At 48.6% G+C, this 26,671-nt stretch overlaps 2 protein-coding genes across 2 annotated transcripts in view; one reads left to right on the forward strand and one right to left on the reverse strand.

Annotated features, from left to right (window-relative positions):
- Positions 1-7,349: 7,349 nt before the first annotated feature.
- Positions 7,350-21,946, forward strand: Tmem50a (transmembrane protein 50A). The gene is made up of 7 exons (XM_021643161.2): positions 7,350-7,507; positions 9,335-9,439; positions 13,190-13,302; positions 17,237-17,304; positions 18,646-18,738; positions 20,437-20,497; positions 21,519-21,946. Exons 2-7 carry the CDS (start codon positions 9,347-9,349, stop codon positions 21,562-21,564), a joined length of 474 nt encoding a protein of 157 aa, XP_021498836.1. The 5' UTR covers positions 7,350-7,507; positions 9,335-9,346; the 3' UTR covers positions 21,565-21,946.
- A 2,229-nt stretch (positions 21,947-24,175) lies between these two features.
- The window catches only part of Rhce (Rh blood group CcEe antigens), a 31,983-nt gene continuing 29,487 nt past the window's right edge, over positions 24,176-26,671 (reverse strand). The window contains exons 9-10 of the mRNA XM_060379322.1: positions 25,907-25,980; positions 24,176-24,393 (exon numbers count right to left, since the gene is read on the reverse strand). Of these exons, the coding sequence (XP_060235305.1) occupies positions 24,367-24,393; positions 25,907-25,980 (101 nt within the window). The 3' untranslated portion in view covers positions 24,176-24,366. The remainder of the gene's footprint in view (positions 24,394-25,906; positions 25,981-26,671) is intronic.

The raw sequence follows: 26,671 nt of genomic DNA on the forward strand, positions 1-26,671 counted from the left end.
CGCGCCGCCCCTCCCCCCTACACCCACAGCCACCCCACCCCGGCCTTCTACATCCGGGTATTTTGAGGATTTGTTGTTTTCGGGGGTTTTTGTTTGTTTGTTTGTTTCGGGGTCGTTAGTTGGTGGGTTTGGGGTTTCTGAGACAGGAACTAGCGGTGCGTTTCAGCCAGGTCTCGAACTTTCGGCAATCCTGCAGTCCCTGGCTCGCCAGCTACAGGCCTGTGGCGCCACACCCAACCTTGTTTTTCTTTGTTGTTGTTTTGTTTTGTATTGCTCGCTTCACTTTGCTGTTTTCGATTTTGAAATTCCGGGAAATGCGGAATCGCAGGCAATTTAGCGCGCTCAACAGCTGGATCGAGGTCGCTGAGGACCGCGGCGACCTGTGCCCGGCGCCTTTCCCCGCCTCGTTCTGATTGCCCTTCACCCGGCCTCCTGCAGTGGAGCTGGGAGAGGCCATCACAGTGCCCCGGAAATGCAGTTTTAATCTTAAAAGGCTCCTTTTAACCTGCTGGTTTGAGCTGACAAAGGTCAATGAGGCTGAGACGTGAATTCCAACGACCCCGGTAAATCCTGGAGGAGTAAGAGTGACGGTTGATAGCTCTTTTTATATATATAAACAGGGTTTCTCTGTGTAGCCCTAGATGTCCTGGAACTCCCTTTGTAAACCAGGCTGGCCTTAAACTCGGGACATTCACCTGCCTCTGCTGCCTGGCCAGCCAGTGCTCTTAATAGCCATTTCCCGTATTTCCAGAGCAAATTCCAAATATTCGTTGTCAAAAGCATAACAGTGACCTTGAAAATTGTGGGTAAGTGAAAAAGTATTGGATGGAATACCTTTTTCAATATAGAGAGTTAAGCAGGGTTTTACAAAAGCTGTGGGTTTGGGAGGTGAAAGAAATAATGACTCCTTTTGTTTGTGTCTCCTTCCCACTTCCCCAGTATAAAGAGAAATTGAAATAAAAACCTTATGGATGTTGGGGTGCAGAGGTAGCCACTCAGACACCGATCTCAGATATGGATGGTTTTAATGAAGGCAACACCCCAAGACTGACCACTGACTATGGTCAGGGCACAGTGGACTCGTGAGCCAAACTGTGACATTGTCTTTTGGAGTTAGCTAATAAAGGCAAAAACCACAGTTAGCTCAGGTGGGGGGCGGTGGGGACAATGGAACAGGTGAGTCCTCTCTGACTCAAGTTATTTTTGTTAATTAGACAGAGCAGATCTAGCTAACCTTGAGAGTGTGCCTGGCAGCCGGGGCTAGCTGTGCTTATGGTTGGGGAATTCCTGGGAGTAGGGAGGCCATACAGTATGCTGGTCATAAACAAAGTTTTTGATCAATCTGACATTGCAAGAGAGCTTTTCCCCATGTCAGCAACAAACTGAAATGATGTGCTGTTAGGCCTGAAATAGAAATGGCTATAATTATGCTACCCAAAAGGAGCAGGCCTCATCACAGGGGGCAGCAAAATGGCTCAAGTAGTAAAAATGCTGTGGTGCAAAAAAAAAAAAAAAATGCTGTGGTGCAGTGATCCCACCCAAACTGGAAGGAAAGAACTGACTCCCAAAAGTTATTTTCTGACCTCCAGAAGCCCTCACACACATCCCATACAGCAACAGTAAGGATTCTCAAACTACAGCAACTAGAGAAATTGCTCAGCAGTAGAGAACACTGATTCCCAGTACCCACATGATGGCTCCCATCCACCTAGAATTCCATTCCCAGGGATGAGCAACACCCAGCAACACATACACACACACTCCCACACAGTGCAAACATGGATGCAGGCAAAATGTGACAAGACCCCAGACCTTAGCGCAACTGACTCCATAATGGAAATGCCATTCTGACGGTACAACTCAGCACATAGAGACACCACCACCAGCCAAAACAAAAACAGACCTAATCTGTCAAAGTCAGCAAGTCTGGGAAAGTCTCTAAATGTTAACCTTGTTTTCTGTCTTCTGTAGTTCTGCTTCTGGCCAACTGATCTTGTATACTGAAGTATGTCAACCCAGAATATTATTTGTGCTTAAAGGCTCACCCTGATAAAGGCTCGGGATTACCTCGGAATCCCAAACACCCATTGTAGTTGATGGTCGGCTAATAAAGATTTTCTGTCAGTTTGTTTAAACTGACAGAAAATCTGAGCACCGATACCCATAAATTAAGACCCTTACCAGGCTATGGTATAGTATCCAGTACCCACCCCAGTTCTTAGGGAACATTTTTCCCCTCGTGGTGATAACTGTTGCCTGTAATCCCAATTTAGGCAGAGGCAGGAGGATTTTCTGGATGCTCCTTAAAGTCTACCAGGAACATCTGACTATTCTCAGGAAGCTGTGTGGGCACACAGAAACCTCAGTTTCACCATTTACAAATGGGCCAGTGTGGGAGGGAGAATTAGCGAAACTGCTTACTCTGCACTCCTAGGCTTCTGCTTATGAGTTGGAAGAGACTGTAAGAGTCTTTGCAGACAGTTCATGGTATCTGCCAAGTGTGTCCCTGAAAAACCGGAACTCCCAGACATGGTGACATAGAGCTGTAAACCCAGGATTTGGGAGGTACAAATAGGAGAATCAGAATTTTAAGTCATAGTGAGCTTAAAGCCAGCCTGGGAGTCATTAGACTACATCACAAAAGAATTATTTAGAATAATTCTGGAAGTCAACAGGATTTTGAAACAGTGGGAAACAGGGCTCTCCCCTCATAAAGAATGCTGGTGTCTTTTTCTTTCAGATATAACTGGCTAGAGTTAAAGCTGCAGTTGTTACTGTTGTCATACCCAGGGCATCAAAAGCCAGAGATGAAGCAGACTGAGTAGGTCTGTTCAGAAGTCCATTTGAGGATCCTGGACTCTACTTCAGGAAAGAGCTTCAGGTGGAGCCAATTTGAAGGGGAGATGGAGCTTAAGAAAGGGATTGAAGTGTGATAGTTGCTAGGCAACCAGGAGAAGGATGACACACACCCACGAGAAAGGGTACACTACAGTCTTTACCAGGCCCAGTTGGGGGAAGGAGGTTGAAGTGTTGCTACTGAGTTGCCTAGGCAGTTAATCCCCTGCTTAATTCAGCCAGGAGGATCTCTGTGAGTTCAAGGCGAGCCTGGTTCAAAAAGTGAGTTCCAAGACAGCCAGGGATACTTGTGGTTTCGTTATTGTTGCTTGTTTGTTTTTTGAGACAGGGTTTCTCTGTGTAATAGTGAGAGTACCATGCCTGACCCCTCCCCCAACACACAAAATAAAGATACCAGTCCAGGAACTAGGCCATAGGTCACCAGTTCCAGGAATAAGAAAACCATAAAATTCCCTACCCAAGGAACAGCCTGGAGGTGACCACAGGAATGGGAAGCTATCTTATTTCAGGGTGGGCATTTGTGGGGAGCAGCCCACCAACCTGACATTCCTGAGGTCTATAGATAGCTTGCTCAATGTTAGTTATGTTAGTTAGCCAATCATTCTGTAACAAGCTTGCCCTAGCTGAATGTCATCCAATCGTGTAACTGCTAAGCCAGGAATAGCCAGGTCTTGCTCAAACTCCAATAAAAACCCTACCAGGCAGCTGCTCAGAGTTCTTCTCAATGATCCACTACATTGGTGATGGTGGAGAGACCAAGCTTAAGTCGGAATAAAGCTCTTTGCTCTTACATACTTGGTCCGGCTCCTGGTGGTCTTTGGGGTCCTTAAGAGCTGGGCCTAACATTAGCACTGGCTGGTAGACCAGGCTGGCCAGGGCTAAAAATGAAAGAGAAACTGTCTTACAAAACAAAATTAAAAAATCACTTGCTGCTTTTCCAAAGGACCAAAATTCAGTTCCCAGCACCCACATGGTGGCTCAAAAACATCTGTAACTTCAGTTTCGGGGGATCAGACACCTGACCCATGAGGACACCAGACTCACATTTTTCTTTACTTTTTTTTTTTTTTTTTCTTTTTAGATTTGTCAAACAGGGTTTCTCCACTGGTTAGCAGTGGCACATGCCTTTAATCCCAGTGCTCAGAGGCAGAGACAGGCCAATCTCTGTGAGTTTGAGGCCAGCCTGGCCTATGAAGTGAGTTCAGGAGAGCCAAGGCTACACAGAAAAACTCTGCCTCCAAACAAGCAAACAAAAACCATCAGGCCAGGGTGTCTCTGTGTAACCCTGGCTGTCCTGGAACTCACTGTGTGGACCAGGATAACCTCCAACTCACAGAGTTGCCTCTGACTCCTGAGTGCTGGAATTAAAGGCATGTTCCACCACACCTGGCTCAGAAACACATTTTTAATTAGAAAAAGAGAGACAGGGTCTCACATTGAAGCATAAGGTGTTCTGAAAGGTTTTGTAGTTTAGGCTGGTCTCAAACACACGTCAAGACACCTGCCATTGTAAGTGCACTATGTCAGAAGCACAGATGGACACAATTAGGCCTTTCCAGCCTGTCAGAACTGTTAGAGTAACAGTACACTCACAAGCTGTGTGTTTCATTAGCAGCAACTTGCCAAGTATCAGCTGAGCTATCATAAACACAGGCTCTTTTATGCCAATTTTTCTTTCTTTTTGTTTGTTTTGACACAGTTTTTTCTTCAGGTAGCTCTGGCTTTCCTGGAACCCACTCTGTAGACCAGGCTGGCCTTGAACTCAGATCTGCCTGCCTCTGCCTCCCAAGTGCTGGGCTCAAAAGCGTGCACCATCACTGCATGGTCTTCATGCAAATCTTAACTACTAATATTAACTCTCGGTCATACAGCGCACAGTAAATCTCGGTGTGTATATGTAGGTTAGAGAATGCCCACGGAGGACTAACGAGCTCATAGCTGAGTCCCCGGCATTTGAGAGACACCAAATGAGAGACAAGCAGAAGGCTGAGGCAGAGAACATCTCTGTGGGGATAAGATGATAAAACCCTTGAGGTCTGCTGAAGCTGTTGGCTCCCTGCTGGGCGGAGCTCACGGCCAAAGGCCCCAAGTCAAGGTACAAGACTTTTGAGGCCACTGAGGCAGTGGAGGTGAAGAAAAATAAAAAAGCAGGAGGGGTCCAGATGCAGGACAGAAGTACACAGATGGATGACAATTCTAATAGACTACCTCAGCAGCAGGGATGGCCAAGGGGAGCTAAAACTGGTTTTGGACATTCTAAAGAGGATTTTCACTGCTAGTCACAAGAATGCCGGACAAACCCAGAAATGGGCAGTAAGTGGCTCTCTGGAGGCCTAGTTAGCCCAGAATAATTTGGCACTGGACCTGCTACATTCCATCTGCCACGTCAGGCTTGTAGAGTGTTTGATCTGTGTATCTCTCTCTCTCTCTCTCTCTCTCTCTCTCTCGCACTGCAGATCACAGCTTCCTTCATAGTCTTATGAAATGCCATGTGTAGGGACTGAGATCCTTCAGTTGCATTGGTCTGCATAACAGAATGAGCAGTGTCCCCCAAAGTCTTGGGCATGTGACTGTTTGGTCCCCAGTTTGGGGAGGTTTAGGTGGTTCAGCCTTGCTGGAGAAAGTATGTGAGTGGAGGTGGGGCATGAGATGCCAAAGCCTTCCCCCATCCCAAGTTCTCCGGCTCTGCCTCATGCCAGTGATGGAAGACGTATGCCCTCAGCTTCCTGCTCAAGCCACCTCCTCGCCCCCACTCATAATGGACTCTTCCCTCTCAAACTATAAGCCAAAATAATCTTTCTTCTGTGAGTTGCTTTGATTGTTGCTGGTACCACAGCAACAGCAAAATGAAGAAACAGCCATTAAAGGAGAGACAACACAAAGGAAAAGGGGTGTTGATGCTTTCCTAGTTCTTAATAGGCTTCATAGCTTTAAGAGCTGGTGACTAAGTCTAAAGGTCCATGTCTTCCATAGACATTTTACAGGTTTCACTAAGATCTGCCTTTGGAGCCTGGCTGTGGTGGTCCATGCCTTTTTATCTCAGCACTTGGAAGGCAGAGGCAGGTGGATCTCTGAGTTAGAGGACATCCTGGTTTAGAGAGAGTTCCAGGACAGCCAAAGCTACACAGAGAAGCCCTGTCTCAAAAACACAACAAGAAAAAAGATCTGGGCTAGGTGATGATGGCTCACAACTTTAATCCCAGCACTCAGGAGGCAGAGTCAAGCAGATGTCTGTGAGTTCGAGGCCAGCCTGGAAACACTATATGGAAGAAAAAAAAAAAGACATCTGCCTTGAGAACTGGGGCTGTGGCTCGGTGGTAGAGTGTCAATCAAGTCGGCATGTGGAGGTCCAGAGTAGTAAAACCCTGGGCGGAGACACAGATAAATAGAATCAGACAGACAGAGGGAGAGAGACTGCCTAACCTAGACTCCCCTGCCTTGAGACGGCAACCAGTAACGATAAACCTTCCATTTAAGGGTTAAGAAACATGTTCCTTTAAAAAACAGGTCATGGAGGAGATGGAAAGATGCCTCAGTGGTTAAGAGCGCTGGCCGGTCCCTCCGAAGACTCACGTTCAATCCCCAGCACCCACATGACCACTCACAGTGGCTGTAATTCCAGTTCCCGGCACCTTTTCTGGCCTCCACCAGCACCAGGCACGCAAGCGGTGCACAGAGGTACATGCAAGCAAAATACTCATCCTATGTATGTAACTGTTCTGGGGCTAGAACCAGGACTGAGTAGTAGAGAGCTGGGTTTCCAGCCCAGCACTGCGGTGTTGGGGGTGCGGAGAGGCTGTGTAGTTCAATATACTAATCAGGTAATAGCACCCCCCCCCCCCAAGCTACATATTTTGCTGCATCAAAGGAAAAGGCGGGCGACTGGAGAGACGCTCCCTAGCGCCTTGCAGCGAGCCCCACCGGCACCTTTAGGGCCGCCGGGACCGACTCTACCTGCCACCCACGCGGAGCAGGCCAGCCCCACCTTATTAAAGTCACCGTGGGGCTGGGAAACGACTGACGTAAAAGCACTTGCCGTTAAGTCAGGGAACCTGAGTTTTGTTCTCGGGGCCCACATGGTTGGAGGAGAGAAATGACTCCTGAGTGTCGTCCTGTCCGACCTCTATACAGTGACAACAAAAATAAAAGTGTCATAAGAAATTAAAACAAACAAGCTTAGCGTGGCGGCGCACGCCTTTAATCCCAGCACTCAGGGAGGCAGAGGCAGGAGGATCTCTGTGCGTTCGAGGCCAGCCTGGTCTACACAGCGAGTCCAGGACAGCCAAGGCTACACAGAGAAACCCTACCTCAGAAAACGAAAACAAAAACAAACAAACAAAGAAGGTCAGGATGGACTTCCTTTCTCGGGCCAATCCTACAAGGCAGGCTCTACAGGGACATTTCCCACGGTGACCAGAAGGGACCGGACAAGGGCGTCCGAGCATGCGCAGACGAGTGGGCGTGGTGCACCCGAGCTACAGGCCCCTCCTCGGGGTCCGCCTTCCGCCCGACCCGCCTGCGCACTGGCTCGGGGGCGGAACCGGCACCTCGACATCCGGGAGTCTGTGGCTGTGGCTGTTTTGTTTTCTTGCAGAACTGAAGTAAAGTGAGGCTACCAAACGCGTCGCGGCTCCCGGCTCCAGACTTGGATGTGAGTGCGGACGGGAGGGGCCGAACGGGGCTCGAACCCGCGGTGCTAACCGCGCCCCAGCCGCGGCTGAGACCGCGCGACCTGCCCGGCGGTTTCCCGTCTCCGGGTCTCACCCCCAAACTGCCGAGCTGGGTCTGCGGAGCCCACGCGTGGCCGCGCCCTGTTCCTCCAGAGTCTGCAGGGCGGTTCTGCCTTGGAACCAGTCAAGTAATTGTGCATAGAGAAAAGGGACTCGGGTGGGGCCATCGGGGTGAACAATTACACATCAAGGGCCGCTTTTCTTTCCAAGCATTAGATCAAAACACGAGTGTTCTCAGACCCGAACTCGTCCCAAGAGCATGTCAGCTTTCCCCTTCAGCTTGTTTAGAGGAAGCTGAAACTGAAGTCGCAGTTTTCTGGGAGTTGGGGGGGCGGGGGGAGCCCATTCACTGTGAGCGAGTTGTGCATTATTCAGGTTTTCCCATTATCTTGTTGAAATAAAGATCGCGCGGTGTTTCCTGGGCCGCGTTAGCACCGTTGGGCTTGAAGGAGAGTTTTATGTAATTTGTTAAGACCGTGTCGGTTGGCCGTGCTAATTTAGCGACGCATTCTCTATTTGGGGTCTGAATTAATTCCGGGTCTGCCCCTTTTTGTGGGGTATGCTGAAACACCGTCAGAAGCGGGGTTAGGGACACTACATCAAATAAGAGGGGTGCCGTCCGAAGGCAGGCTTGGAGAGGGGACAGGTACTGTAAAAGAAATGAGGTAGAGATCGTTTCTTTTCTTATTTGGGCATGAAAAAAAAAAACACATATTCATGATAAAATATGCAAATTCCTAGGGGAAAGATTTTTTAATCCGAGTCTGTTTTTAACTTAAAAACAAAGCTTATCGGGTCCTTATTTTGCAGAGTCAAATAGTAACCGTAGTTTGGAACTACAGCTTTAGAACAGGGCCCTGGAGACCTAAGTGTCATCGCCCTCACTTTTTTAAGGGACTGCTTATAGTGGACTTGCAATAAGAAAATGGGACTTCGTTGAGATCAGTCCATTTTTGCTAAAGTCTGGGTAATCATCATCTTTCATAGTATCCAAATACACTGGAACCATCCTATTTTGCTTTCTTGGTGTTTGGGTTTTTTGTTTGTTTGTTTGTTTGTTTTGTTTTGTCTTTTGAGACAGACTGGCCTGAAACTCACCGTGTAGCCCTGGCTGGCCTCTGACTGACTGCATTCCTTGGCCTGCCAAACGCTAGGGTTACAGACAGGAGCCACCACACCACTCCCAGATAAAAACCATGTTTTATATTAAAAGTGTGTATATGCTCGCCAGATGGTGGCGGCATAGAATGCCTTTAATCCCAGCGTTCAGGAGGCAGAGGCAGGTAGATCTCTGAGTTCGAGGTCAGCCTGGTCTATATAGTGAGACCCAGGACAGACAGGACTACACAGAGTAATACTGTCCCAAAACAACAACAAAAAGTATGTATATGGTGAATGAATTCAAATTTTGCTTTCCAGAGTTAGAATGTGGCAGTTTATCAAAAGCTAAATCAAACCTGGCTTTGGTGGCTTATACATTTAATAATCCTAGCACATGAGGCAGGAAGATGACCTGGCCTCTGAGAGCGAGCAGCCTGGGGTCTTAATCTATGTGGGGCGCTTCCCTAGCACACATGGGGCCCTAGGTACCTCACTCGCCCCAAAAGCTACTTCACATCTTCTGAAGAAATAAGTGGGGCCAGAATAAAAAGCGTCTGTGACTTGTGTTAGATTATTATCGGGCTGTGAAATAGCAACAGGAGCAGAGCCAAGTGTGAAGCGACTTATCTGCCTTGGTTTTGTTTTAGTGAGCTGAAAGGATGTCTGGATTTCTGGAAGGCGGGAGGTGCTCGGAATGCATGGACTGGGGGGAGAAGCGGAACACCATCGCCTCCGTTGCTGCCGGCATTCTTGTAAGTGTCCTTGGCACTCCCTGCGGTGATGTCTGTGCTGAGACTTTTGGAGTTCTGGTTTCTTTAAAAACACAGAAATATTATAAGAATATGTTTTTGTTTTAATCCCAGGTGTGGTGGTAAGGGGCCCGCTTTGTAGTAGCAGTTGACTATGATTTGCCTTGTGCCCTAGCAGAGGCGTGATTTTGCCGATTGCAAATTCTGCAACTGTGTGACATTGTGTGATGCTTGGAATTCTGGGAACTTTCCAGGAGCTAGAGTCCTGAGAGGTGGGGTGGGCTGTTGGTTGGATGCTGTTGGCTGCTGTTTGTCAAGTAGTCGAACACAAACAGGAAGAAGAAGAAATTAGGTAGACATCCTGACATCAAAGATCAAACTTACCCCAAGGAACTCAACACCCCTAATCGGCAGGAAGTGGCCCAGCAATGACATTGCTCCTTTTCCCCTCCATCCTTTTTTTCTCTTCTATCTAGTGTTAGAGGGCTGAAGTAGAAGAAGAAAAGGGGTGGAGATGGGTAGATGAAAGAGGAACCCACAAAGTAGTAAAAGCGCCCGTTACTTGTGTCTGTATAAGACATTTTAGATTATGTGTGGTGCTTTAAAATGTGTACTTTGTAAAAATAATCACCAAACTTATTTTACTCAGGGATGTTTGGTTTTTTATTTTTGTCAATAGTTGGCATAACAAAACATACATCTAATAGTAATAATAAGTTCTTTAATAAAAATTAGCACAATAATAATAATAATAAACTCGTGTTTGTTTATTGTATGGATTAGGCCTCCTTGACTCAGTAAGAAAGGATTGAAGGGGGGCAGGTATGGTGCACACCTTTAGTCCCAGCACTCTGGCCTGCAGAGTGAGTTCCAGGACAGCCAGAGCAAAGAGTGAGCTCCTGTCTCACTCTTTGAAAAAAGAAAGAAAGGGCTAAAGAAACAGTCAGGCTGGAACTGGTCGAGTGAGCTAATCCTATTTCTCGAGTTGTCCAGAGTTCACATTCCACTTACTGTAGTCGGGAGACTGTTAGGAAAAGCATCCACTTCTTTCTGGACAGGGTCTCAGGGAGCTCATGTTGACCTCAAGCTTAATAGGATAGCCAAGGATGGCCTTGAACTGCTCACCTTCCTGCCTCTACTTCCCAAGTGCTGGGGATTGCAGGTGTGTGCCACCTTGACCTTTAAAATAAAATGCTCAGAGGTGCTTTGCAAAATAAAATTATTTACATTGCAAATTCCTCATGCAGTCTGATACTATGGTTTAAGATCTTGCCTGCTGTAGGCACCTTTTTCTTTTTTTTTTTTAAGATTTATTTATTTATTATTTATACATTATTCTGCCTGCGTGTACAGCTACATGCCAGAAGAGGGCACAGGATCTCATTATAGATGGCTGTGAGCCAACTTGTGGTTGCTGGGAATTGAACTCAGGACCTTTGGTAGAACAGCCAGTGCTCTTAACCTCTGAACCATCTCTCCAGCCCTGTAGGCACCTTTTTTAATCTATTTTATTTTATTTAATTTCTTATACCTCTACCTCCCTTCTCTACCTCAATCCCGCAACACCCCAACATCAGATGGCAGAGAAAGGTTAGTGGGGAGAGAGGGCGGAGATCTCTTTAGGTACTACGTGCTGGTGGGAGTCATCAGGTTTCTTGGAGCAAGTCCACTTTTCATTTCAGAATGTCTCCGACTTCTTGTCAGATTGTATCAACAGCAACCAGGAACTGCAGGAGGAAAGCACCAGCAGTCTCCTCCTTCTTTCTCAGAGCTCCTGTCCCTCTCCCCCCATCTCCTGGCTCTGGCCTTTATTCCCTCTCTGGGGTCCTCAGAACTAAACTATCTGCAGCTGGCAAGGATCACGCCCTTCTCAGAGCCTGCACGAGGCAAATAGTTTGCTGCTGTGGATAATCTGGAGCATTCCCCATATCCTACACCTGGGATCAAAACAAAAACATCTTTATATAACAGTTTTTAAAGACACCAAAACTTCCACTACAGCCCACTGCCTGTTCTAAAGAGGAGTACTTTCACTAGACTCTGAACCCAGGACCGCACACAGAGTAGGCAAGTTCTCTGTCGCTGAGCTATAGCCCTGGCCTGGAAGGATGAAATTTTAAGTAAATGACTAGAAACCCAAGTTCAAATATCTACTCTTTACCTAGTCTTGTGTTTTTTTTCCACAATCTATATTTGGAAAAACACATATTTCCAAATTCATGACAACCTTTAATATCACCGAGAAACTCTCACATTTTGAATAGCTTTAAATTTTAGCCTAGAAATAGAATACCTTGAATGCAGGGCTGGAGAGATGGCTCAGGGGTTAAGAGCACTGGCTGTTCTTGCAGAGGACCCAAGTTCAGTTCCCAGGACCATCATGATGGCTCATGACCTTCTGTTATCCAGCTTCCTGGGTTCTGACGCGCTCTCCTGAACTCCGTAGACACCAGTCATATATATGATTCACAGACAGACACACATGCAGGCAAAACATCCAGAAACATAATACTGGCAGCTCTTCAGAAGACATGGGTTCAATTCCCAGCACCCACATGGCAGCTCACAACTTTCTGTAACACCTGTTCCAGGGGGTCTGACAGTCTCATACAGACATATATGCAGTCTGAACCCCAATGCACATAAAAAGTACTGAAGAAAACTTTTAAAATCTTGAACACACTAAAGGCTGGTGGGGGGTGGATGTAAACCCAAGCCACTACTTGTACCAGCCAATAAAAGCATTCTTAGTAAGCATATGGATCTGTCTGTAACCAGATAAAGGCAATTGGATGGTTTAAAATAACTTTAAATCACCAGGGGATGGTGCTACCCAGGGCTTCTCCCGGTTGGCAGTGAAGGCGGGAAAGGGGGCTCCTTGCAAGTCCTTGTAAGCTGTTGGTCAGTGTTTGGTTAATAGTTTCTTGTGTGTGTGGTCTGGGAATGGAAGCCAGGCCACGTGCACAGCAGGCAGCGCCCAGCCACCAGGCGACGTCCACAGCAAGCACGATGCCACCCTGTAGATTCCTGATCAGGTGAATTTTTTAACGTAGAGTACTATTGCTTTTATTTTACATAGTTTCCTTTATTAATAACCAGAAGAAACTTTTGTTAGGTAATATATAATCTCGTGTTCAGATTGAACTTAAAAATCATATCAGAGAGGCTGGAGAGATGGCTCAGCAGTTAAGAGCACTGGCTGCTCTTCCAGAGGACCCGGGTTCAATTCCCAGCACCCATATAGCCACACACAACTGCCTGTAACTCCAGTTCCAGGGGACCTGACACCCTCCCACCAATGCACATAAAATAAAATTAGGTAAATTTTAAGAAGTCGTTTCCGAAACCACCAAATGGCCTCCCGGTGACTGTGTGCTACCACACCCCACATTATCTCTCCCCTCGGAGAGCTGCAGTGGGGTGTCAGCTGGGAGCTGAGGTGGACTAGAAACTCAGGCTCTCATACTTGAGCCCTCTGGGCACTGCAGTCCACAGGCGTGAGCAGCCCCCCCACACTTCACTTTCCTCACAAGATCAGCCCCCAGATTTATAAAGTCCGTGCCGGTGGAAGCAGGTTTGGGGTGCCTATGATTTAACCAGCTGGCGAGCCACCGGCAAGCGTGGAGATGCTGGAATGGCCGAGGAAACTCGGGAGCCCATTTGAAAGGGTTTGCTGGTTCAAATACCCCGCAGTAACACAGACGCCTTTGCTCTCGCGCCTCGCTGACGTCGCCTCCTTTGTCTGTCTTTAAGTTTTTCACAGGATGGTGGATCATCATAGATGCCGCCGTTATTTATCCCACCATGGAGGAGTTCAACCACTCGTACCACGCCTGTGGCGTCATAGCGACCATAGCCTTCCTCATGTAAGTGTTGGCCCTACCCTGCCTACCCAGAGCGCCACAAACGGCCCCAGTTTGAAATTCTGGTAGGTAAGAAGGCCAGCCGGGCCTGATGCCACACTCCTGTAACCTGTGTCCCAGCACTCAGGAAACAGAGAGACGGGAAGATCGCTGCCAGTTTCAGGCCAGCCCAGTGTACTTAGGAAGTCCCATGCCAGCCAGCGGGCTCGGTCTCAAGAAAAAAATGCCAAGGGTCTGGAGAGATGGCTCAGTGGTTAAGAGCATGTACCACTCCGGCAGAAGACCTGGTTTTGGTCACCCTCGTGGTGGCTCACAGCTTCCTGTAACGCCAGTTTCAGGGCATCTTATGGCCTCTGCAGGCCCCAGGCATTCGTATAAACATGCAGGTAAAACACATACAGATGGATCTAATGGAAAGAAACGACAAAAATCGCAGTACTTGTGTAGGTTGAGACAGTCAGGGTTGCTGTTAGGCCAGCAAGAAGACACTGTGGTGAGGAGAAGCTACAGTCCTGGTGCCCTCTTCCCTTTCTGCTGTCCACTCCCATAGCATCTCCCTACTTTCCTCAGCTGCGCCTGCTTCTGTTGTAGCCAAGTTAAAAATTCCCCGTTCATCTCGGACACTGTGTGCTTTCCTTACGGGTTTTTCACCCCACCCCTCCACAAGCACATACTTAGCCTCCCGGCCTGGCCTCTGTTCTCAGTACGGGGCAACTGGTTGTGGCTAAAACAGGAGCAGCCTGTAGGTGGGTGAGGTGGACAGCAACGAAGCAAGATTAAGTTATAGTGTGTTCTCTGACTGCAAGTGCAGGTGAGAAAAGGCTGATGAGGGGTCAGGAGCTGGGGGGGGGCTGGGTGGAGAAAGTCATGGGGAGCGAAGGAAGGCTCACCGAAGCTGTGACCACAAGTCTGAAATTTGGTTTTGTCATTCTGGCTCTACAGTGATAATTCTGTTCCTCTTCCTGGCGTTCGTCTCCGGTGACCCGTCTAGGTGGATTCTCTTCTCTTTGCCCTTTTGTGCTTCATTCCAGATCACCTCCGGGTCATCTCCCATCCTGTTGAGTGAATTCCTTTCTTTGTTTTTTTTTTTTTTTTTAAGATTTATTTATTTGTGCATGTGAGCACTCTATTTGCATTTCTGTGTGCATGACAGAAGAGAACATCATAGAGAAGAGGGCATCAGATCCCATTATAGATGCTTTCGAGGCACCATGTGGGTGCTGGGAATTGAACTCAGGACCTCTAGAAGAGCAACCAGTGCTCTTAACCACTGAGCCATCTCTCCAGCCCTGTTGAGTGAATTCCAGGGGCTTTTCCTTGGGCCTGGGCCTGTATGTTTCCTGAATTGCAAGTGCTTCCTGTAGGGAGCAGCTATTGGTTTTGAGACAGGACCTCACTGTGTACTCAGGCTAGCCTGGAATTGGTTCTTCTCACGCCTCAGCCTCCCGGTTGCTGGAGTTACAAACGTGGGCCCCAGCCGGCCTTTCTATGCATGCTGCAGCTCTTTATCTGCTGAGCCTCGGCACCAGTTTTAGGCAAGGAGTCTAAGGTCGAGAACAGTCCAGTCCTGGGCCAGCACTTCAGCTTGCACCGAGTGGCTAAGGGGCGCTGGCTCCTGAACACCAGGTCGGGGGTTTCTGCTCTGGGCGTCAGTGCTCTCAGCAGATTCTCCCAGAATGTTCTTGGGAGAGAAGCTTCCTGCCACCCTGCTTATGAGGGCAAGTAGTTGCTGGGCCTGCTGTAGGCCAGAGGGATTGGCAAATTATGGCCACACCTAGTTTGCAAGTCGAAATGTTATTGGGACACACCCTGCTGTCACTGTCTGTAGTTTTCTTTCCGTGCGTGTGTGTGTGTGTGTGTGTGTGTGTGTGTGTGTGTGTGTGTATACACATGTGCACGTATGGCCTTGAGTATGTCGAGCAAGCGACTTACCCTGAGGTTGCTTGCTTGTGATAGTTATCAGGACAGCTACACAAGGGAGGAGTTGGACCCCAGATCCTGCCTCAGTCCCAGCCCTGTGCCGTGGCCTCTCCATGCAGAGTTCCTCTGTGCTTCCTGTCTGCTCCACACACGCTGAATGGAGACCTCCTCCCCCCATCCTTACCATCTTTATTATCGTATTTCCTTCTTTACTCCTTGGGATGGGCTGAGTGCAGTTGAGGTTTGAGGGGCATCCGTGTAGCCCAGGCTGGCCTCGGGCATTGTGATCCTTCTGCCTCAAGCGCTGGATGTGTTCACTTATGTGTACACCTGTCTAAGTATCGGAGATTGTCGAGGTACCTCATCCCCCCAGGGGTCCCTCCGGTTCCCTCTGCATCTCACAGACAGGCTGCGTGCCAGGGGGAAGGGACATCATTCCCCCACACGCAGGATTTGGGCACTTGAGGGACTTTGCTGAAATTACACTGCATTTTACAGTAACCAAAGGGAATAGAAAAAATCCCCTTAATTAAAAATGCCTGGAAAATGACTTTTTATTTTTCTCCCCCAAAAGCCATCCAAAATGAGTTTCTAGGCATGGTCCTATAAATCCTAACCCCTGAGTCAGCCTTTCTCTAGTCCAGGTGCCAGATTCCCACCTTTTAACAGCCCACTCACGTACACGTTTACATCTGTAAAAGTCTTTTCCAAGCCGGCGGAGGGTCCTGTGAGCCGCTGAGGGACGCACGTTCTGCGCGGAGGGCGGGTCTGACATACAGCCTGCCCGGTGGCAGAGGGTGGGCGCCTCTCTTTGGTGTTCTGCTGGCACTCGGCGCTCCAGCCTTCCCAGTCTGCTGCAGCTAACTAATAATTAGGCCGCTGGGCTCCATTAGGGGTGCTGAAACGCTCCGTTAGGGTGTTCATAATTTAAGCCCTGTTCCGGCTGAGCGCACGGGTGCGTGCGTGCGTGCGTGCGTGTGTGTGTTTTCATTTATTATGCCTCAGATCTTTACACTTCAGCTTTGCTCCCCGTGACGGGGCAGCCCTGCCCGGGAGGAGGGGGTGACCTGCATACCTATGTTCGTGTATGGGTGTGTAGTGTGTGAATGAGCAGAGCAGCCTCCAGCCACGTTCTTCACTGGGTTTCCGGTACCTGCTGGCAGCAGATGTGCCTTGGGCTTATTAGCTTTCACCATCGGCTTCAACTCACACATTTTCATCCCAGTGTCAGACAGCGTCACAGTGAGACCCAGCAAGCCTTTTAACCTAATATATATATATATATATATATTTTAAACTAAGGTGAGCTTTTTGTTTTTATCTTCTTTTTGAATTTTGTTTGTTTGTTTTCAGACAGGGTTTCTCCCTGTAGCCCTGGCTGTCCTGGAACTCACTCTGTAGACCAGGCTGGCTTTGAACTCAGAGATCCGCCTGCCTCTGCCTCCTGAGCGCTGTGATCAAAGGTGTGCGCCACCACTGCCCCGCCATAAAGATTAACTTGTAAAAAGTATGTATATGGATGTGTGCATGTGAGTGCAGGTACCTTTTGAGGCCAGAGGCTTTGGGTCCCCAGAAGTTCCAGTTGAGACAGTTGGTGGGTCAGGATCAGAACTCAGGTCCTCTGTGGTGTGTGGTGAGTGCTCTTAGCCACTAAGCCATGTCTCAAGCCCTGTGCTCAGTATTTCACAAGCATTGAGATCACCTTAAAGGTTTGTTAGAACTAGGCTTCAGAGCTCCACGCTGGAGTTTCTGCTTCAGGAGGTTTGGGGCGAGGCTAAGACTTCGCTAGCTTGCCAGATGCTGCCGTTTCTCCCAGTCTAGACCACAGTGGCTGCTCCAAGGTGTGTCGTCTTCCTTGAAGGGCTTCCGTGGGTGACCTGAGTCATGCGACCCATGGCTTAGGCGGCCTCACCTTGAGTTTGAGTAACCCCAGCCTATTGTGCTTGATAATATGATGAGGAGGACAGCTTCTCCCTGGAGGGGGAAGCCCTGATTTCCTGGCTTTCTGTTCCTGCAGGATCAATGCAGTATCGAACGGACAGGTGCGAGGTGACAGCTACAGTGAAGGCTGCCTAGGCCAGACAGGTAAATAGGCCCTGGCATCTTCCTGCCGATCTTCGCTGAACTGAGGCTTCTCCCCGGAAGGGTGCTTGTTGGGCTTTTGGGTCCCAGTATAAGACGCTGGATTCCGAGGTCACAGCAGGCTTGAATGTGGGCCTTGGCAGTCATAGGTAGCCTGTAGTGTCTCCAGGCTGCAGCAGGGAGCAGGAGCTGGTAATGTGGCAACACAGAATTCCCCAGCGCGTTGACATGATTATCTTTTCAACAGCTCTATTTGCTTGTTACCATTTTTTGTTTGTTTGTGTGTTTGTTTTTCTAGATAGGGTCTTGTTGTGTAGCTCTGGCTGGGACTGTGTAAACCAGGCTGAGTTTGAGCTCACAGAGATCCACCTGCCTCTGCCTCCCACGTGTTAGGATTATAGAACTAACCACTACGCCCAGCTTGCGTTAGCATTTTGAAATATTTTGTAACCTTAGACCATTTTTTTTAAATGCATGTGGGTGCTTTGTCTGCGTGGGTGTCTGCGTGCCACGTGTGTGCTGCCCCCCATAGAGGCCAGAAGAGGGTGCTAGAAACCAAACCTCCTCCTCCGGAACTGCTGAGCCGTCTCTACAGCCCCGCAGCCAGCTATGTAGGAAGATTAAAGGATGGCGCTTAGCTCAGCAGCGGCCAAGCACGCTTACCCACTGAGCCATCTCACTGGCCCCTGGCTTCACTTGAGACAGGATCTCAGGTAGCCAGGGCTAGATTCAAACCCCCTGTGTAGCCAACAGTAGCCTTGAATGAGGGTTGGTCCTCCTGCATTGACCCCCAAAGTGTGTGAATTGTGTGCCGCCTTGCCCAGCCCACTGTGGGTTTGTTTTTTTTTTTTTTTTTTGGATGTGTTGTGTGTGTGTGTATGCTATGTCATGTCATGTCTATGAGTTCTATTTGTGGTTTTTCTTTTTTTGAGACAGGATCTTTGTAGCATTGTTTGCTGGCCTACACCTCACCATGTAGCTCAGACTGGCATTCCTTCTACCTCAGCAACCCATGTCTGGTGGGGAGGTGGAGGGTGTGAGTGTGGATGCTCGTGTGTCATGGTGTGTGGAGGTCAGAGGACAGCTTATTGGAGTCATTTCTCTCTTGTTACCATTTGGGTCCCAGGGAGCAAGCTGAGGCATCAGGCTTGGTAGCAAGCGCCTTTGCCTGATGGGTTCTGGCCAGCCCTTTTGAGTTATATCTTATGTAGCACAGGCTACCCCCGGACAACAGACTCTCCTGCCTCTCCCTCCTGATGTTGAGGTCACAGGCCTGCACACACACGCTTGGATTTTCATTGTCTTTGTCAAGTCGGCAGCTGTGGTAATACCATATCTTTGCAGGTGCTCGAATTTGGCTCTTAATTGGTTTCATGTTGGCTTTCGGATCCCTGATTGCATCCATGTGGATTCTCTTTGGAGGTTATGTTGCCAAAGGTAAGGAAGCGCTGGCTACATTTTTATCTTTAGCTATTTGAAGATAAGAAATAATCTTGCTGGGCAAGATCATACATGCCTTTAATCCCAGCACTTGGGGGGCAGAGGCAGGTAGATCTTTTAAGTTCCAGGCCAGCCTGGTCCACAGAGTGAGTTCCAGGACAGCCAGGGCTACATGGGGAAACCCTGTCTTAGAAAAAAAGAAAAGATGCTGAGAATTGAGCCCACAGTCCTTTGGAGGACAATCACTTCCCACTGAGCTGATCCATAGCCCTTGGGGTTTTTTATTTTGTTTGTTTTTATTTCGGTGAAACATTCTTGATGTGTAGCCTCAAATTCCTGTCAGACTTCTTGCCTCACTCAGACTCCCAAGTTTTGGGATTATAGCCGCTCACCACCACACCCAGGATAAGTTCTTGCTCTGTAGCCTAGGGTGGCCTGGAATCAGGGGTTCCCCTTCTCCACCTCCTGAGTGCTGAGGTACATGTGTTTGACACCTTTGCCCCAGTTTAGTGACCGCCTTGGTAATGCAATTTTATCTCCTTTTACATAGAAAAAGCAGTAACAGTTTTGTGTGCTGTGTAAGACCGATTTAAGGCCAGAGCTGGAAAAGGCCTTGGGTCCCTGGCTAAAATTCCACCTTGAGGGACCCTAGAAAAATAGGGAGCAAGTTCTGTAATCCAGATAAAATAGACCAAATAGACCATAGCTATCCCAGTAAAAACATAACAGTGGTGCCTGACAAAGCCTGCGCCAGCCTGGTCTGATTTGCTTGGTTTGTGTTGTTATTGATGTTGTCATGAGACCAGGTCTCTGTGTAGCCCTGGCCGTCCTGGAACTCAATCTGTAGACCAGGCTAGCCTCACAGAGATCCACCTGCCTCTGTCTCCCAAGTGCTGGGACTAAAGACAGGAGCCGCTATACCTGGAGGTGGTGACATGTCGAGGCCTAGACAAAACCCCCAGGCTGTTTGGGGATGACAAAGAGGTGGCAGTCAGCTGGGCCTCTGGGCTCTGAATTGTCCGGCAGCAAGTGCTGAGACAAACCCCCGCCCCCAGCTCCATGCTCAGAATTCCCCCTTCAGCCCCCCACAGTCTCCTCCTGCTCTCCTGAAAGGACTTCCAAGCAGGTTTCCTGTCTCTCCCCCTTTGCTTTCAGTGGGACCTTTTAGGACAGGTCAACTCAAGAAGCCTTCCCTGTCATGACTGCCCGGTCTGGCTGGACTGACCTCCCTCCTCTTACCTCTCACCCAGCAGCCATTCCTCTACCGTGCCAGCTGCTCCCACCTCAGGGCCTTTGCCCGCTGCAGCTCTGCCCCAGCCCTCGCTTGCTCCAGTGTCTGCCCTTCCTAGGGTCTTCCTGGCCCCTGGGTCTAAGCCTCCACGTGCTGAGCTGCTCCGTTGTCTTCCCTGGTTGTTCCGACAGGAGATGGCTTGGCTCCCTGCAGGCCAGACAGTTGTCAGCTTTTTTCTTCAGGGTCCTCAGCACATTCCGCAGTGTTCCTTCATGTGCCGTGTGCCTTCAGGAGGTACTATTATCTGAACAGAGAGAGCCGCCATGTAGTATGTCATTTAACTTACCCATAGCCACTGCCAGAATGGTCAGTTGTGGTAGGCAAGAAATTTGGTATTTGTTGGTCTATCTGGACCTTACTTTTTGGAGATCTTAAACCTCTAAATATTACAATTGTTTTTACAGAAAAGCCCATAGTGTATCCTGGAATTGCTGTATTTTTCCAGAATGCCTTCATCTTTTTCGGGTAAGTTCTGATTTCCATTCCTTTCATTCACTGTGTGTGTGTGTGTGTGTGTGTGTGTGTGTGTGTGTGTGTGTGTGTGTGGTTTTGTTCTGTGGAGGGAGGTTGAGCTCTCTGTTTATGGTTTTATTCTGTGTGTGTGTGTCATTTTGTTGCAAATGTTCTCTGTATGTGTGGTTCTATTGCATGTGTGTAGTTGTGTGTGTGTGTGTGGTTCTATTGCATGTCTATAGTTGTGTGTGCGTGTGTGTGTGTGTGTGTGTGTGTTTCTATTGCATGTGTGTAGTAGAACCACACAAACGCGCGCACACTTCTCTGTGTGTCTGCCTGGGAGGGGGTTCTTTAAAGGAATGAATTCCTCTCTGAAGCCAGGGCTGGATACAGACTCCTGGGCTCAGGCAGTCCTTCTGAAGTAGCCTTGCACCACTAGGCCTGGCAGGATTTTCCCCTCATGCATTGCAAGCACTGGCACAACCGTGGACCTCCACCCCCGAGCCCTTACCCCTTGGCTTCTCGGCATTCACCTGAGGTTCTGTTTCATCCAAATCCACTTCAGAAGGCAGCCAGGAGGCTTGCCATGGTTCATGGATAGCCTGGTTCACATAGTAGGGTCCTCGCCAGCCAAGGGCGCACATACTCAGTAAGACACCCCTCCCCCATTTCTCAAAAACAAAACCCTGAACTCCTCCAAGGAGAACGAGTTCTGTGTTTCGGGCCTCCTTGGTGTTTGGTATATATGCCCCCACCACCACCCAGGAGGTATGTGACAAGAGCAGGGAAGGACACAGACACTGTGGGCCTTGTACACCAAGGCCACCAATAACGGTGTATGGATGGGGGTGGGGTTGCAGCCCTGCCCTAGCGTGCTCACCCCCAGGCCTTGGATCACAGCCTCATCCCCTCCAAAGAGCCTTGTTGAATCATGTAGGTCATGGTCCCCTCCCACACGCTGGCTGACTTTTCTGAGGCCTCAGCAGGAGCATCCCAACCCAGGCAGCCACGCTATTTCTCATTCTGTCCACAGGGGCCTGGTTTTTAAGTTCGGCCGCACGGAGGATTTATGGCAGTGAAGATGCTTCTGCAGCACAGCCGCCCTGCATGGGGCCCCCCCTCCCCCCACTGCTCACCCAGTCTTTTGTAATGCTGTTTTCTAAACTTACTTCTGAGTATAATCTCAGCTTGAAATTGTAAATGCCAGAATCATGAGAACTCCTACGTAAACTGCAACAGTCCAGTGCGCTGTGCCCGATCAGCTTCTGCAGCGGGAAAGGAAGCTGTTGACAGGAGTAACTTCTCATCAGCTTCTGTGATGGTCTGAAGAGTGGAGTAAGGAGAAACGGTGGAGTCTTCGGGATGAGCTTCCGCTCTGGGGTCCAAAGTGTTCACTGAGTGCAGCCTCTTCTGTGTCCAATGTTGAATAATGTATAAACATTTTCTTGTTATCAAAATCTATTCAGTGGTCAGAGTTCTTTCTCATTTATACTTTGTAGTTGGTTTATATGGTTCTACCAGGAAAATTCGGCAGCTTCCTTTCCATGTAAATGGTCTAAGATAATTTGTGGGAAGGGTTCACGACTCTCTTGATCCAGAAAGTGTTCTTATTAGGAACACTTCACTGCCCCAGACTAGTGATGTCTTTTTGTGATTTTCAAGTCAGGATTTCTCTGTTTATCCTTGGCCGTCCTGGACTCACTTTGTAGACCAGGCTGGCCTCGAACTCACAGAAATCTGCCTGCCTGTGCCTCCCTTAGTGTCCTGGGAGTACAGGTGTGGACCACCACGTCTGGCTTATTGAGGATGTCTTTAAAGATGGCACTTTAAAGGAGTAATCCTGCCATCCTGACAGGATAATGATGGAATTGCTAGGAGCACCCAGGCCTAGCAGTGGCCCTGGACAGAGTCAGTGGCCCCCAACAGAGTCAGTGGCCCAGACTTTTTGCTGTACATACTTAAAAACAGTACTGTGGAACTGAAGGGTTTGGACCTAGATTCTTCAGATGTGGGAGATTTCCAGGAGAACTAAGCACCCAAGATGTGCCAGGCTTACATGACTGAAATGTGCACCAGCCCCACAGCTGCTGGAGATGTTCCTTGCTGAGAAGCCTGTAGAGAGAATGCCAACCCAGAAGAAGCTGAAGTAAGAGGTAAAAGAGAAAGTGGCAGATGTTTTTGTATAAATGGTACCCTAGTGAAGCCCAGGCTATCCCCAGGCTCCCATCCCTTCTGTGGACATCTCCGTTGTACTGCTGATTCAGAATAAGAACACTGAATCAGATGTGATGTGTGGGCCTGCTGGATACAGATGGCTCAGTCCACACTTTGCATGTATGGAAAGAGAGGGCACAGACAGGACGGTATCTCAGGTGACAATTCCCAGGACTTGACTGTAGGTGCTGTTTGCTTCTTAAAGGTTTGTTTATTTTCTGTATATGAGAGCTCTGTCTTCGTGTACACGTGCATGCCAGAAGAGGGCACCAGATCACGTTATAGATGGCTGTGAGTTACCATGTGGATGCCAAGAATTAAACTCGGGACCTCTGGAAGAGCTGACAGTGCTCCTAACCTCTGAGTCATCTCTCCAGTCCCCACAGGCACTGTTTCTTAAACTACTTAAGGTTTAAGCCTCTACCTCCCTTCCAAACCCCTAGCCCTAGGTAGGAGAGATAGAAGGTTAGAAGGGGTATGGGCCTCCTTAGACTTAGTTCCAGGTGGTTAGGGTCGTTGGGTTCTTTTGGGGCGGTACCCATCTCATAGTCAGGATATCCAGCAGTCCAGGTAACTGGCCACTCTGTATCCTCCAAGCCACTGTGCCTTCTTCCTCTGGGTTTTCCCCCCAAAGTCCTCAGAATCCAACTAACTCCAGCTGGCAAAGACCATGCCCCTGCTTAAGGCAATTATCAGCTGCAGACAAACTAAAATCCCACACTTGGGATTAAAACAAAAAGATGCTTACATAATATAACTGAGGTTTTTAAAGAAACCAAGTCTATTACACTTGATAGTCTGGCTCGGGGGGTAATTTGTTCTGATAGTGACTTGAATTCTGTGTTTCATTTCACCTCTGAACAGGTAACTTAAATTCAGCAGGCCAAAGGGTCTCTTAGCACTACACGGGCTAGCTATCAGGGACATTGGTAGCCTGGCCCAACTGGCACTCTTGAACTTTGCTGCGACGTCCCCCTCCCCCCCACGCCTGCTGCCCCAGACTTCCACTTTACATGATATGGTACAAATTCTTCAGAGCTAAGCTTCAAGGGTTGGCCTTCATGGCCTGCTGTAATCGCCGTCTGGCAGCCATGATCCCTGTCATAGATGGCTTAGATGTGTGCGCTCTTCCACACCCACCCGATGTGGATTTGAATGATGTTGGCTCGCAGGATGCAAAGCACTGCTCCTCCTGTGGCCACAGCCCCCAGGCCATCACAGGTCCACAGGACAGACCGTGGCGGGGGTGTCCGAGGGAAGCCCACCTCTTAGGAACTTGAGAGCGTACACCCTCACCCCACAACCGGTGCATCACTCTCTCCCCACAGCACAATCTGGGCGATGCTGAGGACCTTGTAAAACTGCTGGCTCTAAAGCCTGTGTGCAGTGACCAGACGTGAGGGGTCCAGATTTCCCGGTAACCTTCCTTTCCCCGTAGCCTGGGGAGCAGCTTTGATAAGTGTGAGAAGGAAAGAGTTGTGGACAAGAATTAGACCAGAACTTTAATGAGGTGTCTGCTGCCAAAAGCATTGATGGTGTTTATCACGAAACCAACATATTATTTAAACTTAGATCACGCTTGGAAGACTTTCTTGTAAAACATGTTTCAGACGTAACTGGGATGCAAGGAAAGGGGCATCTTCACGCTCAGCCTTGGATGTTTTTGTTTAATATCCAACAGCCAGGTGAGGGAACTGTGAAGGCAAAGCACACGTTTATTTTTTTAATTAATTAGTTAATTAACTACTTATTTATTTGGGACAGCCTTTCTCTGCGTGGCTCTGCCTGGCCTAAAAGCAGGCATCACCACCACATCTGGCTGGCACTTTCAAAACCTTGTGAGGTTTGTTTGTTTTTTTTTTTGGGGGGGGGTTGTGTTGTTTTTTTTGTTTTGTTTTGTTTAGATTTGTTTATTAGTTATACAGTGGTCTGCCTGTATGTACACCTGCACGCCAGAAAAGGACACCCCCATCACTATAGATGGTTGTGAGCCACCGTGTGGTTGCTGGGAATTGGACTCAGGACCTCTGGAAGAGCAGCTAGTGTTTGAATCCTCTGAGCCACCTCTCCAGCCCTCAAAAATCTTAAATTAGGAGAGATCGTAGATGTATCATTTCTCTTTATGCTCTTTTTTAACTATTTTTACTTTCTGTTTTTATTTTCCAACACAGGGTTTCTCTGTGTAGCCCTGGCTGTCCTGGAACTCACTCTGTAGACCAGGCTGGCCCCAAACTCAGAGATCCACCTTCGCCTGCCTTCTGAGTGCTGGGATTACAGGTGCGAGCAACCAGACCTGGCTTTAATTGTTTTTAATTAAAAAACAAACAAAAAACAGTATGTGTGGGGGATTTGCTTGCACGCGTGTGTGCACCGGGCACATTCCTGGTTCCTGTAGAGGCCATAAGAGGACATCTGATCCCTAGAGGTGGACTTACAAATGGTTGTGTGAGCTGCCCTGTGTCCTCTAGGAATCAAAAGCAGGTCCTCTGGGAAAACACCAGTACTCGACCACTGAGCCATCCTCTCTCCTTTTTGTTCTCACTTATGTACGCTCGGGTGTGCACGCTTGTCTGTTGGCTTACTGCACGTATGTGGTGTCTGAAGAGGCCAGAGGTGGTACCAAAACCCCTGGAATTGGAGTTCAACCCCCTGCACTACGCCTGACCCTGCCATCCTCCTTCCCGGGCCTGGCTACTGCTGGGGTCCCAGGCTGGACCAGCACGGCAGCTTCTCGTGGTTTCCTCTGCTTGGCTCATTTGTTCGTAAGCCTCCGGTGACAGGGTCTCACTACTACCATAAGCTCTTTCCATTTGGTGTTTTCTCTGGGGCGTTGTGACGTAGGGAGCCGCACGGGCAGCTCCTGGACCGTGTCTCTACGTTACAGTCCCTTTCTGCTCGGTGACAGGAAAGAAGTTTGATGGCTACATGGTGACATCAGGGGTGGGGAGACAATTCTCCCTCAGATGCCCACCACACATTTGGAGCCAGACACACCCGTTCGTATCCCTCTGTGTCCTTGACTGGCTCCGCCGTTTTGGACAAGTGACTTAAACTCCAGCGGGCCTCCATTTCCTTATCTTTAAACTCTGATCTCCGTGCACACCCCTACTCTCACTTTCTCTCTCTCTCTCTCATACACACACACACACACACACACACACACACACTAAAAAGAAATCTATCATGTCAATACCATAAAAGTCTTACCTCCCAGAAAGTCTGATCGTCAAAGTACTTGGCCACATGGGGCGCCCTCCATACTTTGGCTATTAGGAGACAACCTTAAACAAGAGACAACCAAGTGTGAAGATAGGCAGAGCCCCTTTATTACCTCAAGGTCACTGAAATAAACTGGGTGGTGGTGGTGGTACAAACCTTTAATCCCTGCACTGAGGAGGCAGAGGCAAAGTGAGTTCAAGGCCAGCCTGGTCTATAGGGTGAGCTCCAAGACAGCCAGGGCTATACACAGAGAAACCATGTCTTGAAAAACAAACAAACAAAAAGCCAGATGGCGGTAGTCCACCCTTTTAATCACAGCACTTGAGAGGCAGAAGCAAGCAGATCTCTGTGAGTTTGAGACCAGCTTGGTGTACAAAGTGAATTCCAGGACAGCTTGGGCTGAAAAGCCCTGTCTTGAAAAAGAAAGAAAGAAGGAAGGAAGGAAGGAAGGAAGAGAGAGAGAGAGAGAGAGAGAGAGAGAGAGAGAGAGAGAGAGAAAGAAAGAAAGAAAGAGAAAAGAGAAAAAAAGAAAACGGAGAGAGATCACTGAAATATTCTATGTAAATGACACTATCTCAACAGAAATCCCTCTCCCCATAATTTTGAGACAGATAAACAGAAACTCAGCCTATTCTGGTAGCTTCCTTCATTCTGTAGACACCTCCTAGGGAACCATGCGTGTTGGACCTGCTGTTAAGCTCAAAGTTTTATCACCTGATATCCCCTGAGCTCAGAGCTCAGGGCTAAAATGAC

Source organism: Meriones unguiculatus, chromosome 3, assembly GCF_030254825.1.
Source record: "Meriones unguiculatus strain TT.TT164.6M chromosome 3, Bangor_MerUng_6.1, whole genome shotgun sequence".
Classification (NCBI taxonomy): Eukaryota; Metazoa; Chordata; class Mammalia; order Rodentia; family Muridae; genus Meriones; species Meriones unguiculatus.

What these genes read in the sequence shown, in the direction of transcription:
- Tmem50a (XM_021643161.2), top strand. Translation starts at nt 9,347, where the DNA reads ATGTCTGGATTTCTGGAAGGCGGGAGGTGCTCGGAATGCATGGACTGG. An exon ending in CCGTTGCTGCCGGCATTCTT is followed by an intron (nt 9,440 to 13,189) that starts GTAAGTGTCCTT and finishes TCTGTCTTTAAG; the next exon opens with TTTTTCACAGGATGGTGGAT. An exon ending in AATGCCTTCATCTTTTTCGG is followed by an intron (nt 20,498 to 21,518) that starts GTAAGTTCTGAT and finishes TTCTGTCCACAG; the next exon opens with GGGCCTGGTTTTTAAGTTCG.